Consider the following 14,753-nt stretch of genomic DNA (forward strand, 5'->3'; position numbering starts at 1 on the left):
TAGAAACCGGAAATAAAATGATAAATAATTTAAAACATTTATTACGACGTGTTTGGCAAAGCCTGGGAACGGGTGGGCAATGCCCACCTTAGAATCCTGTCTTGCCCAGTGCCCACCAAAAATCAGTCGATATACTGACGTGTCCAACATCGATTTGCAGCTGGACTACTGTCTTGCTACTGTCCCCCTACTTTGTAAAGTAGCCTTGTAGCTCCTTGAATCATTAAAGTTACCAAGTTCTCTCGATATACACATTTCTTTTACTTTGAGAGCATTGAGTGTCGTTGTTTAAACAACGTTACCGTTATTTTGAAACAGATTTTTTTATCTGTGCATGTAAACACTCCTTGCCCCCTCCCCTTCTCGTTCCTGAAAACCAAAACAAAAAAAAGACCACAACAAAAAATTGGTTAGATTGTTAATCTATTTTAAACGAAAGAAACGCTTTATAAAGGTTCAATTAATACTATTTGTGTGTGAAAATAATGGCTTCAGTTGTGAATCGTCAAATATCCAGTTATTGTGATGAGTGAAACAGACGACACCGATGTACTTTTGCTGATACCTCCAAATTTCTTCCTCGTAAACAGTTCCGGCTCGGAAGATTCGCTTCTGGAGTCGTCGAGGACCGTCGTACACAAACCGGTTTCTTGTACCGCACAGGTACTCGGCAAATTGGTCAATCAAGTGCATTCACTCGAGTCGAGGTTAGAAAGCTTGGAGTTTAATTCCACTACTGACACTGCGTCTACGGTAGGCCCACTCTCAAGAAATAAACGGTGGGACACAACAACAGACAGTCTCGACAGCCACAGTCTCGACACCAAATATTATACGTTCCCTCGCAGGCGCAAGAAAAGAAGCGTACGAAAAGAAAAGAAACGTGATTTATCACTCACCAGCTTAGAATCATCCAGTGCCCGCAGTAAAACTGTCCCTTCCCTCAAATTAAAAGACGATATCCACCTTTCATCAGATAAGTATCGCGATATAAATGACGCAAGAAGTATGGATGGAGATTTGAGCAGTATAATATCAACACCTAGTAAGAAGAATGATAAACTGTTACTCCATGAAATCGACGAATTCCTGACTAAAGTAGAGTCATACGAAAGTCCTGAAACAAAATACAAAGATCAAGGAACAAGTTTAAGCCCAGAAAATGTTATAAAAGCAACTGGAGACTACATAACTCATAAATTGGACTCGAAAAGTTCAGAAGATGTCAGATTGCCCAGTGGGAGGATAGTGTCTAGTAACATTCTTGATAAGTATATTTATTTGGTAAAAAACCAGCCCACAACTTCAGCACAGACAGATAAAACTGTTCCTCATTCAATATTGCACAAAACTCCAGAAGATATGTCCAATGTTAGTCGTCCTGATAACACTTTAAAAGACCCTTATGTTTCAAAGGCTGAAACCAGATCTCCCAGTATAAGAAAGTTGAATTTCTCTGACAGTAAAGATGTGCAGCCTACTTCCACACCTAAAAGGGTGCAACCACCCAACACAAACCACTTGGACTCATTCCGTCCATCTTCAAACAAGATATATGACCGAGCTACTAAGGTGCTTGAGCAGTATAAGGCACACAGTCTCAGTCGGCCAGGGCAGAGTTCCGTGACAGACAACAGCTACTTGATGTCACCAAAGAAGGATGAGTTTAAGATGCCTCAAATGAGACCTTATGGTTTGGACCACAAGGAAAGTTTAAAGTATGCTGCATTGCAGAACAAACTGATAGACTCAATTGATACAGACTTGTTGAGCCTAAGTGATCTTTGGGTTGAAAAAGCTGAGGGCAGAGTGGACAGAGCAGATAGTTTGAAGCTGGAAGAAGAAAGACTCAAAAGAGAGGTAAAGATGTTTTATGTAAGCTTTTGTTTTCATATTAAGAAAATGCAATGTGAGATTTCTATAAACTATCATTTTCAAGTCATACATTGAAATATTATGAATACCTACTTTCTATTTGAATAATTTAACTGTAGAAAATATAACTTTATTTGTTTAGAAAATCTCTTAAATTAGTAAAAGCGCTTTTTTAAAGCCTATTTGCAAAAATAAATGAATTTTATGAATTTTAATTTTTAGTACCTGCTTGCAAATCATCAAATTTTTCTCTCAAGGAGTTTTTACACGTCTCATAATTTTTTTTTAGCTTCAGCACTACTTATTATTGTCCCGAAGCAGTGGTAGGGTTAAAGTAATACTTGAACGTGTAAAAGAGCTTTTTCAAAAAATATAACTTAATATTTTAGCAATTGTAACATTTTTTTATTTTCTTTGACTGTTTCTAAAGTTTTAATAATTTTATCCTCAGCACTGTGAAGTAATGATACAGCAACTCCAAAAGAAGATCCTGGATCAGCAGGAAAAGTTGGCTGTAGCGTTGAAAGTTGACCGAGCGAAGGACAATGCTATCGCCAAACTACGCGATGCCTGGCACAAGATCACTGGCAGTCTAGACAAGGCGGAGGAGAGACATCGTTCCGCTTTGGAGAAGATGGTCAGAGAAGTAGAGAACTTTAAAATGGTAGCTGATGATGCCCAGAAGGTACTTATAATTTTATTTACTATACAGCATATTTATCGAAGCTCTAAAATGCATGATTTACAGATCATTCCTACTTTATCTGTAAGAAGTATAATAAACACAATCTTTTTTTCTAGAAAACAAATCACTTTGAGGCTGAACTATACAAAGCATTAGACCTGGCACACGACTACCAAAACAAATGCAAGCAGATGACACAAGAAAAGAAACTTCTCGAAGATAATTTGGAGACAATGGCTGCCAGTCATAAGGAGATTGTAAGCCGTAAAGACAAGGAGATTGAACTGCTAAAAGAAAATTACGACACAGTGATGAAGCTAAACAAGCAGTCTACGGACTGTGTTAAGAATTTAGAGGACACTTTGGAAAGGGTAAATATAATTTGAACTAAACATAACATACATCCTGATAAGTTCATATAGTAGGGAATTTAGTGCAAGAACATAGTTTTGAAGATATGGGCCTTAAAGTGAAGCGCGGCGGAAGGAAACTTGCCCCCCCCCTCCCCCTGCTACCACAGGGGGGGCTCCCGATGTCTACCGACGGAAATCCACTCAGGAGCACCCAAAGAACCACTGTTGCAAAAATGAGCCTTCTATACCAAAGTGGAGGGGTCTCCATACAAATCATTGCACTAAATTCCCTACTAATATCATAATGAGACAAATCTTATGTGAATATGCCTTTGTATATGACTTTTTACTTTTTTTGTAGGAAAAGACTGAACACGAATTGACCAAGAGCAAAGTAAACGACTTAGGCCGTCGAATCCAGTCGTTCAATGAAGAGTCTTCCCTGGTGATGCAAGAGCGAGACCTGCTGAAAGATAAGATAAACGAGGAGCGAGCAAGAGCGAACATACTGGAGCGACAGCTGTGCGATAAACAGAATCAAAGCAGTGAGCTGTTGAAGAAATGTGTAAGTAATTTTACAAGTTTTATAAATCGCCAGGAAGGGTCTGTTTTGATATCCTTCTCCTGATCAATCTCATCTATAGTCTGGTCCGGGAGCACGTAGAATTTTGTCCAATGACCCCAAGCTACCCATCCTTATCGCTCGCGCGTAATTATATTGCTGTCGCGACTGTGGGACGGGCGCCCGCAATGAGTGTGCGAGCGCGACAGCAACATAATTACGCGCGAGCGATAAGGATGGGTAGCTTGGGGTCATTGGACACAATTCTACGTGCTCCCGGACTTTTTAAGCGATAAATAGTCCAACGGTATCTGTGTAGGACTAGCCGACTCGAGACCCGAGAAACGTTGGTTCGAAGCCCGTCACGTAAACTACACAAGCATACAATAATTTTTCTATTGATTTTAATTAAAACATTGAAAATAAATTTCAGGACACCCTAGACAACGAAGTGAAAATGCTCCGCAAGCATCTAGAGCTACAAAAGAACGAGCTAAAGCTGCACTACCAGAAGCAGCTAGAAGACGCTGTGTTGGGCAAACTGCAGGAGTTCCAGCTGCAATTGGAATGCGCTGAGAGAGATTTGGAGCAAGCTGCCAGGGAGAAAGAGGCGAGCATTGTGGATGGATTCAACAAGCAGATCACCAGGATTGAGGAGCAGTGAGTATTTTAATAAAAGAGAACGGGAATCTCATCTAATACAATAGCGATGGCGAAGCTCATCCCGCGAATTAGACGCAGCTGAAAAATGAAAGGGGACATATAAAAGGCTAGATGACAAAATTTCAATTATTTGTCCGTCAGACAGATAATTAGAAAATATTAGACTCATATTTTTTATTTTCTTTCATAATTAAATAATAACAGTGCTACATCGAGTTGAAATGGCGCGATACGTCACGCTTGAGTAGAATTTTTACTCAAAAGTGACGTCACGCGACATTTCAACTCAATATAATACTGTAATTATTCGATTATGAAAAAAATAAAAAAATATGAGTCCAATATTTTCTAATTATCTGTCTGACGGACTAAATAGAATTTCGATTTCATTACCCAGTCATCATCCCTAATATAGTCAGTTGGGACATGGGGTACAAGTTGCTGTACTTTATAATTACTACTACACTACTTTACTACTTCTATTGAATCAATACTTTATTGATACAGATCTGTACAAGCACTAAAGACACATCATCATACACAACTGTTTTATTTTTTGCTTCAGGCATAAACTTGAAGTAAATGTTTTGGAAGAAAAGCAAAGAGAAGAAATAAATCTTTACAGACTGCAACTCGCGCAGGCTAGCGAGAAAATAGGTCTTCTTGAGGTGAGTTGTCTTTTTGGTGTCACTCCTTTAACCAATGTAATGATTCTATTAAGAGCGTTTACGTCTAGCGTGGCATGTCAAGTTTAGGTAATTTCGATGCTATTTTTATTCACACTAAAATATTTATGACTGTGTGCGTGTTCTCACGCTCTATAGTCAAACCAAAATACTTTGATCCAACATCGTAAAAGTGTGCCAGGCTGTCAAGTGACAGCCCAAAGAAACTATAAAATCTTCAAATCTTCCAACACCGACTCTATAATTATAAATAATGGTATACATTAGTCCTAATCAATAATCAATAATAAATACGTAAATTCTTTATCAAATAGTAAATTATCAAAGGTTTTTTACTATTTTGAGAATATTTTATACAGCCTATGTTCAGCAGAAAAAAAAATGAATTTTAATGGTGAGAGATTTTTTCAAATCGGTTCTATTCAAAACAAACTTTTCCTGTTTACTATTCTTTTTTATCCGGAAAATGCATAACATTTCATACCCACCAGCTGCGGGGGCAGCTAGTGGGTTATGTGGGGTTCTTCCTACCAGAAGGTGGGTAGCCCCTACACCCACTAAAAACCTGACTGTTTCTGCCATGATCCATATGAGTGATATGAGGGAACGCGGGACATCGCCATTGGCTGTTGCCTGTAGCATTCGTCCTTAACCGCCACCAGACACCTCCATGTCTAGCGACCGAGGCCTGTTAAGAAGGGAAAGTTGGAGACCATAAGCTGTCCTCTTGCGCCCAGGATGTCGGCGGCGGATAACCGGAGTGTCGGCTGAGGCCTCTCGCTCCCCCTTTCCACTGCTTCTTTCTGTGAAAGTGATCTTTCAGCACGTAAGTAAGCACACTATACCATAAGATTATTTGTCTCATTATATATTTTATACCTACTAATGTAGATATTGTTTCCGAAAGCGAGCGGGTTCATTCCGTACCTGTACGCTTCATGCGTTCTCTAGCAAAAGCTGAAAATCAGTGTTCTGCCCTTTTGAGGGTAGTGTTTATACTGAGCTCTTTGCTTTTTGCATCGCTGCGGCACACATCACTCTGACGCAGGGAACTATTTGAAACGCTAGTCATCTTTATCTTATGTTGTTTTGTCACTTTTGTTATGTTGCAACTGTTGAAATTATTAATAACCTGTGTAACAAAATACCAGTGGTGTCACCTAGTGTGTTTCTTGACTAACTTTATTTCGATATTGAATTGACTTTCAATAGCAACTATACATAATGTGTGTGTTAAAAGCATTAAAAAAGTGTGTTACAACAAATAAACAGTTTATCTATCTATCTCACGCCTCTTCCCGATTGGTAGGGAGAGGTCATTTCCAACCGCCGCTCGTTCGCTTAGGCTGGGCACTGTTGGAGCGTGTCAGTCTGCTGCGGTGACTCACGTGCCAAGACTGTAGTGTTAACTGACAACCATCTACAGGCTCTCGGCCTATACGGTGGAGGAATGGCCTGAAGCACCCATGACCCGGTAGAACCTGGGTCGCCCTTTGTGTGAGGCGATCATGCCGTCGCACCCACTCCTCTAATACAGGCAGAACTGCCTCTATGGTGCGACGTAAAATTTGGCTGACGGCCAGGCGTACCCTTCAGCACTCTGGGGCCTAGATCCTCAAGCCTCTACCTTTTGGTTTCCACCTCTCGTGGTGCACGTACACGTACATTTCCCCTTGGGACCTATGGTCATCTCGCAACTGGCGTCTATTCTCGGTTGTCGACACTAGCTTTGTCGCCACTGAGGATAAATGGCATAAATAATATCGATTGTCACCAGTGGTGACACATACTTTCCCAGTTGTAGCTACAGGCTTTCTCACAACTTAGGTATGACAAATTAGAATAATACATCCCAATTATGCCTAGTGGGGACGTACACAAATATTAACGCAAATGTCATCGTGCATGACATACGTAAAGTAAAAGTCAAGTGAGACCAGATGAATACAAATATTATTAATTTTATTTTGAACTAGCGGCCGCCCGCGACTTCGTACGCGTGGACCTCGTTTTACTCCTTAGTTCGTAAAATCTGTTGTTTGATATCATGTTGATATATGGCGTTTCACGGCTTCCCCCGCATGAATATTTACGAACGTCAAAAACAGTAGTTTGTCCAGCACTGTAGATTTTAACTAATGACGATAGATTGCGCTTTTTAGACACGTCTTATTTATTTGTTGAAATTTATTTGTCACATATCGTCATTATAGCCTATAATTATGTTAATCTGGTTTATAAACAATAATACTGTAAAGTTTCAACAAAATCCGTTCAGTAGTTTTTGAGTGAAAGAGTAACAAACATCCAGACATCCAAACTTTCGCATTTATAATATTAGTAGGATTGTTATACGTCGCCACTAATGACAATATTTTTTTCCCATTTATCCTCAGTAGGGACATAGTCAGTGTCCATAGGACTGCGGATACTTTGCGGTATCCACGAATTACCTCTGCCTGTGCCTCAGTGATATCATGCGTTGCGCTTTTTTGAACAGTAGGATGCTCCACGACTACACAGCACTGTGCCATACTCGAGCCCCATATAGGACCATATAACGCGCGACGCAAAAGTATAGTCAGCGACTCAGTGCAGCCGGGCCTCCGAGATTAGGCATCAACCGGCTTAGTGCGCCGGCGGTAGCCAAAAGCTTAGGGGTGAGACGATTCAAGTGGCGGTCAAATGACCACTGTCCAACTAACTACAATCCGAGGTACCTACCGCAAAGATTTTCTGACTGTAATATTTTGTGTATGTTCCCCCTACAACTAGGTGGGACCCTGCTGGCAGAGCATTCCTATTAACTATTCTGTAACCACCTATTTATGGCAAATAAATTATTAGTATTATTCCTCTTTATAATATTAGTAGGTATACATACATAACTTGCTGTTCCAAATTTTCGTCATTCGTTTTCGTTTCATCGCTAAAAATAACTTAATTTTATTTTTCATTACGTCTGAAATAGAATTTGTAGTAAAAATAGACTGTAATGAAAAATAACAATAAAATATTTTAATTACCACGTGATCGCAAAATCTACCACCAAGATTTTGCGGATACACTATAAAAGTCCAGCTACCTGTCAAAGATCAACGTACGCGTGACACATGTCAGCAGAGCACCGAGCGACGTGACCTCACTCTGGAACGCCTCGAGGCGGACTGAATTTGAACGATTCGTGCGTGGCGATTTATAGTAGTTTTCAAATACTCATAGAAAAAAAATTACAATGAATTATTTTAAATTTTAAAGTAAATATTTTAGATAAGATATTCTTCTATTGTATTAAGCTATTTTTGTGTTGAATAAAGGAAGAATATTGGTGAAAAAATCACTTTGATTTTTGGGTATTTCACGTTTTTTTAATTTGTGATTTCTTATTGTAAAATGCTTAAATCTAAAAATTTTCTCAGATAACTATTTGCCCAAGGATCTATGCTATAGGATATAAATGTTTGTTAAATCGTTTTCACAGTATTTTTATAAAAATTTTAGCTTGTAAACTGACGCTAAAGTGGAAATTTACAAAACCTGTGTGGACTTATCTTGATATAATTCTTGAATACTCAACTAATCGCAATATTTTCTCAATTAACTATTTAGACGACGAAATTGCCTAACTATTTATGACTATAACATATTTGTAGTATTACTGGTTAATGATTGTAACGAGTTGAAAAAGTACTGTTTTTGCGCCAAACGGCGTAAACGCTCTTAACAACTTCCACCAAAACGCTGCGCTGCGTGTTTGTATCGAAACATACAACCCGGTCAAGTTGACTGCGCACCTGGCGGACGTGACGTCACATCGACGCTCTGGTACGAACGCGGGGAGATGTGCGAGGGAGTCACATTTCAGCAAGGTGCACTGTTAGCTCGACAGGGTTGTAGTTCAACAGCGCATGCGTGTGACGTGTTTCCACGTCGTGTGCCTGCATTTTGGTGTATTTTAAGGCTTGGCTATTATTTTGGCCTTTAAGTCTATTGTATGTGTCGGCTGTTGTTATTCCAAATAAATAAAATAAAAAATAAAATAAGCACATGCTCGCGGCGGATGTCCTTATAGTAAACCACCATTTCTTTTTTGTGGGGGCACAGTGCATAGCACAACTGGCCGATGGGGGAGATCAGTGGGTTACGTGGGACTCTCCCAGCCAGAAAGGCGGGGCCTACATATCTACTAAAACCAGTGTCATCTGGGGCCATTGACACAGAGCCGCGAGTTATTGTCCTAAAATTGCACATTCGTCCGCGGTTCATGGTGTAAACTATAGTCTGGTCTTTGAGCACGTAGAATTTTGTCCACTGACTCCAAGCTACACATCCTTATCGCTCGCGCGCAATTATGTTGTCGCGACTGTACGACGGGCGCCCGTAGTGAGTGTGCGAGCGCGACAGCAATATAATAGGGATGTTTCCTGGGTAAAAAAGCAAGAGTTTTAATTAGTCCCTCATTTAGCTTATCAAAAACTACTCGACACCTATTTTTCACTTTTTAAAACTAATGAAAATGTAAACAGATAAAGCGTGCCAAAGTTCTAAAGAAAAGGCCCGTGACGTCAGTGAGTGCGTAAAAGTGCAGCACTTTGTGACGTCACGCGGAACTTCAACGCACTATAACATTATAATTGTTTGATTGACAATTAAAAATATACGTGTTCAATATTTTTTTGTAATAATTATTAAAATTGACGGACTAAAAAAATTTTTTTAGGAAACTAGCCTATTACGCGTGATCGATAAGCATGGGTAGCTTGGGGTCATTGCACGAAATTTTACCTCCTCGGCGACCGGACTTAACCTTTAATTGACCGGTATTTCTTCTTAGAGCAAGCTAGAGACGTACCGGCGCCGGCGCGGTCAGATCGCGGCTCAGTTGCACGGCGTGATGGAGGCTCAGTGGCGGCAGGCGCTGCTCGTGCTGACCGGACACAGCCACCACGCTTCGGAGCTCGAGCTCGCGCGCCCGGACAGCGGTGAGTGACGAACCTACTTGCGAATGAGTAATTTACGCGTATAGTTCTGACAGAGTAGAATAGAACCACTCAAAAACCGGCAATTCACGGACAGCTCGAGCAGTTAGTCAGTGATCAACATACACGGACCGCTCTTGCAGTCAAGAGTCAACAGTTTGAAGCTGCCAGTGATAACTGCTCGAGCAGTTGGTATTAACTGCTCAACAAATCACAAGCGCGCGCGCCGTGGAATGAAGAAAGTGGGCGGAGGTAACTGCGCGAGAGCTGTCGACAGCTCGAGCAGTCAGTGTAGCTGGCGACTTCTTGACCGCACAATGAAAATTCACCGTGCTGTCGACCGCCCGAATCAGTTGCAACTGCTCGAGCGGTTCGTGTATGTGCGTCCATAGAACTCTGCAGTTCACTGTGCAGTCGCAGCTTGAAGCTGTCGAATCTGACTGCTTCAAGCGGCCCGTGTATTGCCGGCCAAAGAGTCCTTTCCGTGAGGCAACAAAAGCCTTCCTAACCTGTTTGATCAGCGCTGCGTGGGAACTTAATTCTCCATTTGACTTTGGACAATTAAGACGGTTCTAAATGACTTCAATCAAGATGAAGAACTTGACTTAACTTGAAGATGAAGAAGGGCGTAGACAAAAAAATATCAACATGTTTTCCCTCGCGGGACAAATTAACTCACCTTAGTCCGCAATAATGCTGTGGATAGGCCCGGTTTCCCAGCAAAGCGGAGCGGAGGTGTTTCTAAAATTTTATACAAAAATAAGTCCGCCCGACACACAACTCCGCCTTGGTGGAATCCGGGGCTAATTCAAGATATCTTTGTGCCCCTAAGGCCCAGAACAGACGGTGAAACGCAACTGCAACTTTCTGATGATTCTGATGAATGAAACTGAAACTAAAAGTTTTAAACTGGTCGCGTCATGTGTGGTCTCAACGGACGCTATGGCAGAAACTTAGATGCAACTCAAAAGTAACTAGCAGTTGCAGTTGCGTTTCACCGTCTGTTCCGGGTCTAAGTAATGAGGGTTTTCGCGAATGAAAGATCCGCCAGATAGCGGGACGTGGATGTGGGGTCTGACTGCTGCGTGATTGGTGGATTTTGACATATCTGTCAATGTCATGTCAAAAATAACCAATCATGCAGCATTTGGACTTCGCGTCTATCTACGTATTGCCATCTGGCGGATTTTTCATTCGCGAAAACCCCCATTTGACCGTTTTTAGTATTGTATCTTAGTCCGCACTTTATTTTCCGTTATCCAGTAGTCGTCGTCGTCGTCGTCGTTTCAGCCAAATGACGTCCACTGCTGGACAAAGGCCTCCTCCAAGGTTTTCCACAATGCACGGTCCTGCGCTGCCCGCATCCAGGCTCTTCCCGCGACCTTTACCAGATCATCGGTCCACCTAGTAGGAGGCCTGCCCACGCTACGTCTTCCAGCCCGTGGTCGCCACTCGAGAACTTTCCTGCCTCAACGGCCATAGTCTCTACGAGCTATGTGCCCCGCCCGGTTCTATATTGGCTCACATAAAATTCTAAATCCTATTCTTTGTCTTACTACCGATTTGTGTTCATAATAATCTCTCTTCATAATTTTATTTTTCATACTTTTTTTATTCATACATTTTTGTTACTACCATCTGAGCTCATAACAGTTAGTAATCATAATTTTTTTATCAATACTGTTACTACCAAGAACCATTTAAAATACATAATTTTTATTTTCAGATCTTTTTTCTTCATAACATTCATTGATCATATTGTTTTAATTAATAATGTTGTTACTAATAACACACTTCAACTCATAATGTTGTTGTTCAGAATAATTTACTTTATAACAGACATACTCGTATCTTTAAAAAAATCATATATAATTTAATAGAGTAGATAAGCATGCAAAGCATGCAGCATGAAAGCAAGCATGCAGCATGCATTGGTATCTCCTCGTCTCCGGCGCTGCGGGATGTGCAGCCCTTCCGCCCTTGCGTAACGAGGCTCAGGCACCCACGCTTGCTTCCGCAGCTTCGGCTTTTTGGATCGCCATCGGCGCCTTCGGCGCCTCGGCGACCAGCCTCAGCCGCTCCAGCTCACCCGGGCGCCTGAGCCTCGTTACAGCGGGTGAGGGCTGCCCTCCCTCCGCGCCTCCGGCTTTTAAATTACACTCTAGGGGTAGGGCAGACAAGACTACGTGGAGTCGGTTTTGCAGCGATTCGTTTCTGTCACGTTAGTTTTGTGGCACAAAATATTGCCTGTTTTGGACCATTTCAAATTAATTTAATGTTAAAATACGATTTAATACGAATATAGACATCATGATTTTCAATAATATGGATAAATACACTTATGAGTAATAAATTTATGAAAACAAATATTAGGATACATCACATTTATGAATATTATAGTTATTTATTCGAATGATTATGAGTTTCGATCATTAGTATAGAAAAATATATGAAAACAAATATTAGTAAAAACTAAGTGTATGATTAGTGATATTATGAATATCAATGATTATGTTTTTAAATATGTAGGTTTTAAATTTTTTATGAAGATCGATCATTATGGTATCAAATTGTATGAGAAATATTTTCGGACCTCCAATGATAGGAATTGAAAAGTTATGTAAGAAAATGCGCTACCGCCCCGCCCACTGCCACTTGATTTTAGCAATTCTGCGAGCTATGTCGGTTACTTTGGTTCTCCTGCGGATCTCCTCATTTCTGTAGTACAACTCCTTTATCCAGTAGTACAACTCCTTTAACCCTTCCAGTGTCGTGCGCAGCGGCGCAAGACTACGCGCCGCCCAAGCTGCCGCCGCCGGCGCCGCCCGCCGCGCGCGCCGCCCGCCCGGAAAGATGCTTCAACTTTGAAGGGTTGAGCGATAATGAACTGCAGCAGTATGTTAAACTGGTAACTTGATTTTTTTTTGTTTTTTACTATGACATTTCTTTTTAGGGTTCCGTACTTCAGAAGGAAAAAAAACGGAATCCTTAAGATCACGTTCGTGTTTTTCCTGGTCTAAAAAGATTTATTTTTGATCGATGAGTAAGGGACCTTTTAGTGTGGTAGGTGAACTATGTACCTTAAAGCCGCGGTGCGGAGCAGAGAAGAGAAGTGGAAATAATGAAATCAGATTGGTTATTCAAAACACTTCTCCGATCTGCTCCGCCTTGGTGGAAACCGGGCCTAAAAGATATAAGATAAGGGTGATACAATTGCAAGCAAATATACACATAAATACACTCAACATCAAATAAATCGCACCTCCCGAGACAAGCACTTATCAAACGTATGCATCCCCACTTCCCACCAACATTGGTACCATTTGAAAGCCTAGTTCTAAACGCCGCGCGCGCCGCCCGCCCAGAGAGATGCTTCAACTTCGAGGGGTTGAGCGATAATGAACTGCAGCAGTATGTTAAACTGGTAACTTGATTTTTTTTTGTTTTTTACTATGACTTCTTTTTAGGGTTCCGTACCTAAAAAGGAAAAAAAAACGGAATCCTTATGAGATCACTTTGTTTTTTCTGAAACAAGACAGTTTTAGTTGGCAATTGGCATACCTAGTCTAAAAATTTTGCTTTTTGTCGTTCGTCGATGGGAAAGAGACATTTTAATTGTATTGTAGGGTGGTAGGCTGTACCATCCTTAAAGATATAAAAGATATGGTACAGCCCGCAAGCAAATACATAAATATTTCTTTCATTACATTTGCGGAGACATCACCAAGTCAATGCTGTTTGCTCGCCGCGTGACCGCTAAACCTCCCACTAACATACTTAGCAAATTGTATCCAATATTGTGCTCGACTCGACTATACATACCTACCTGTGGCAAGCTATATTTGGGACGTGTGTAAGTGCCCTGTGAGTTTACATCAAACGTCGTCACTAGTGAGCGCGTAAAAAAAATGACATTTAATGTATGACGGATTGTACAGCGCCCCTAGCGGAAACTTTCAAGAACAAAAATTTTCATATACTTTTTTAACGCGCTAGTGAGCGTGAGGACATTTGATGTAAACTCACACTAAGGCCCCTGGAAAGGGCCTATTTGCCCATAGTCTATTCACTGCTACCCTTTTTTGTCGCAGCTTCTAACCAAGCCTCCGAATCTGGACGGCAGCGGCGACTGCGGTCGCGACAACGAAGAACCAACCAGCGACCGGCCGGACCGCGCTGAGCGTAAGGACCGGCCTAAAAGGAGCCTCGGCAACAAACCACCATGGAAGGCATAGTCTAGAAGGCCTAGCAACGCCCCAGAAGACTTAGCGACGTCACAGAAGGCTTAGCCAAGCCCCAGAAGGCCTAGCCACGCCCCAGAAGGCCTAGCCACGCCCTAAAAGGCCTAGCCACGCCCTAAAAGGCTTCTCAGCTGATCTGGTTAGATAATATTCGATTTTTATTAATTTTTAAGAAAGAAAATTAATGTAAACTTGAATTATTACCCGTACATTGTTTGCCTGTGCTTCCTTTCTTCTAAGAATGTTACGAGATGGAGGCGGCATACAACTGTGTACTTTCTAATCTACCCTCAAAAATAATACAAGTTGTTATTGTATCTTCAACCCATTCCATATGAATGCTTGTTCGGCATAAAATCGGGAATCTCCTTTCTCCACCATTTCAAAATGTATATTTCAATTGCATACTTCTGAAAAAGAATTATACAATTTATTTAAGTAGACTGATTTTAAACCCCACGACATTTTTTGTACATTTATACTAATTCAAACGTTTGATAATAATGACAACCCACCTGAACTTGATTATTACATAATAATATGTTTTTGTAGTACAAAATAGATTTTAACACACAACCCGTACGAATACTCTATTTAATTGTTATGATAACTCGTGAAGGTGCTCGTTTGCCTTTTGATCGTGACGTAGTATGTATTTACAAATGTTTAATATTAATTATATTGTATTGTTGTGTATGAACTAGACATT

The 14,753-nt window shown here is 40.9% G+C and overlaps 1 protein-coding gene across 1 annotated transcript; it reads left to right on the plus strand.

Moving 5' to 3' along the window:
* Positions 1-31: 31 nt before the first annotated feature.
* Positions 32-14,091, plus strand: LOC135076759 (uncharacterized). Its single transcript, XM_063971182.1, has 9 exons — positions 32-1,860; positions 2,327-2,560; positions 2,677-2,931; positions 3,275-3,478; positions 3,909-4,135; positions 4,704-4,806; positions 9,659-9,806; positions 12,572-12,711; positions 13,895-14,091. Exons 1-9 carry the CDS (start codon positions 526-528, stop codon positions 14,036-14,038), a joined length of 2,790 nt encoding a protein of 929 aa, XP_063827252.1. The 5' UTR covers positions 32-525; the 3' UTR covers positions 14,039-14,091.
* The last annotated feature ends 662 nt before the right edge of the window (positions 14,092-14,753 follow it).

This window comes from Ostrinia nubilalis, chromosome 12 (assembly GCF_963855985.1).
Source record: "Ostrinia nubilalis chromosome 12, ilOstNubi1.1, whole genome shotgun sequence".
NCBI lineage: Eukaryota > Metazoa > Arthropoda > Insecta > Lepidoptera > Crambidae > Ostrinia > Ostrinia nubilalis.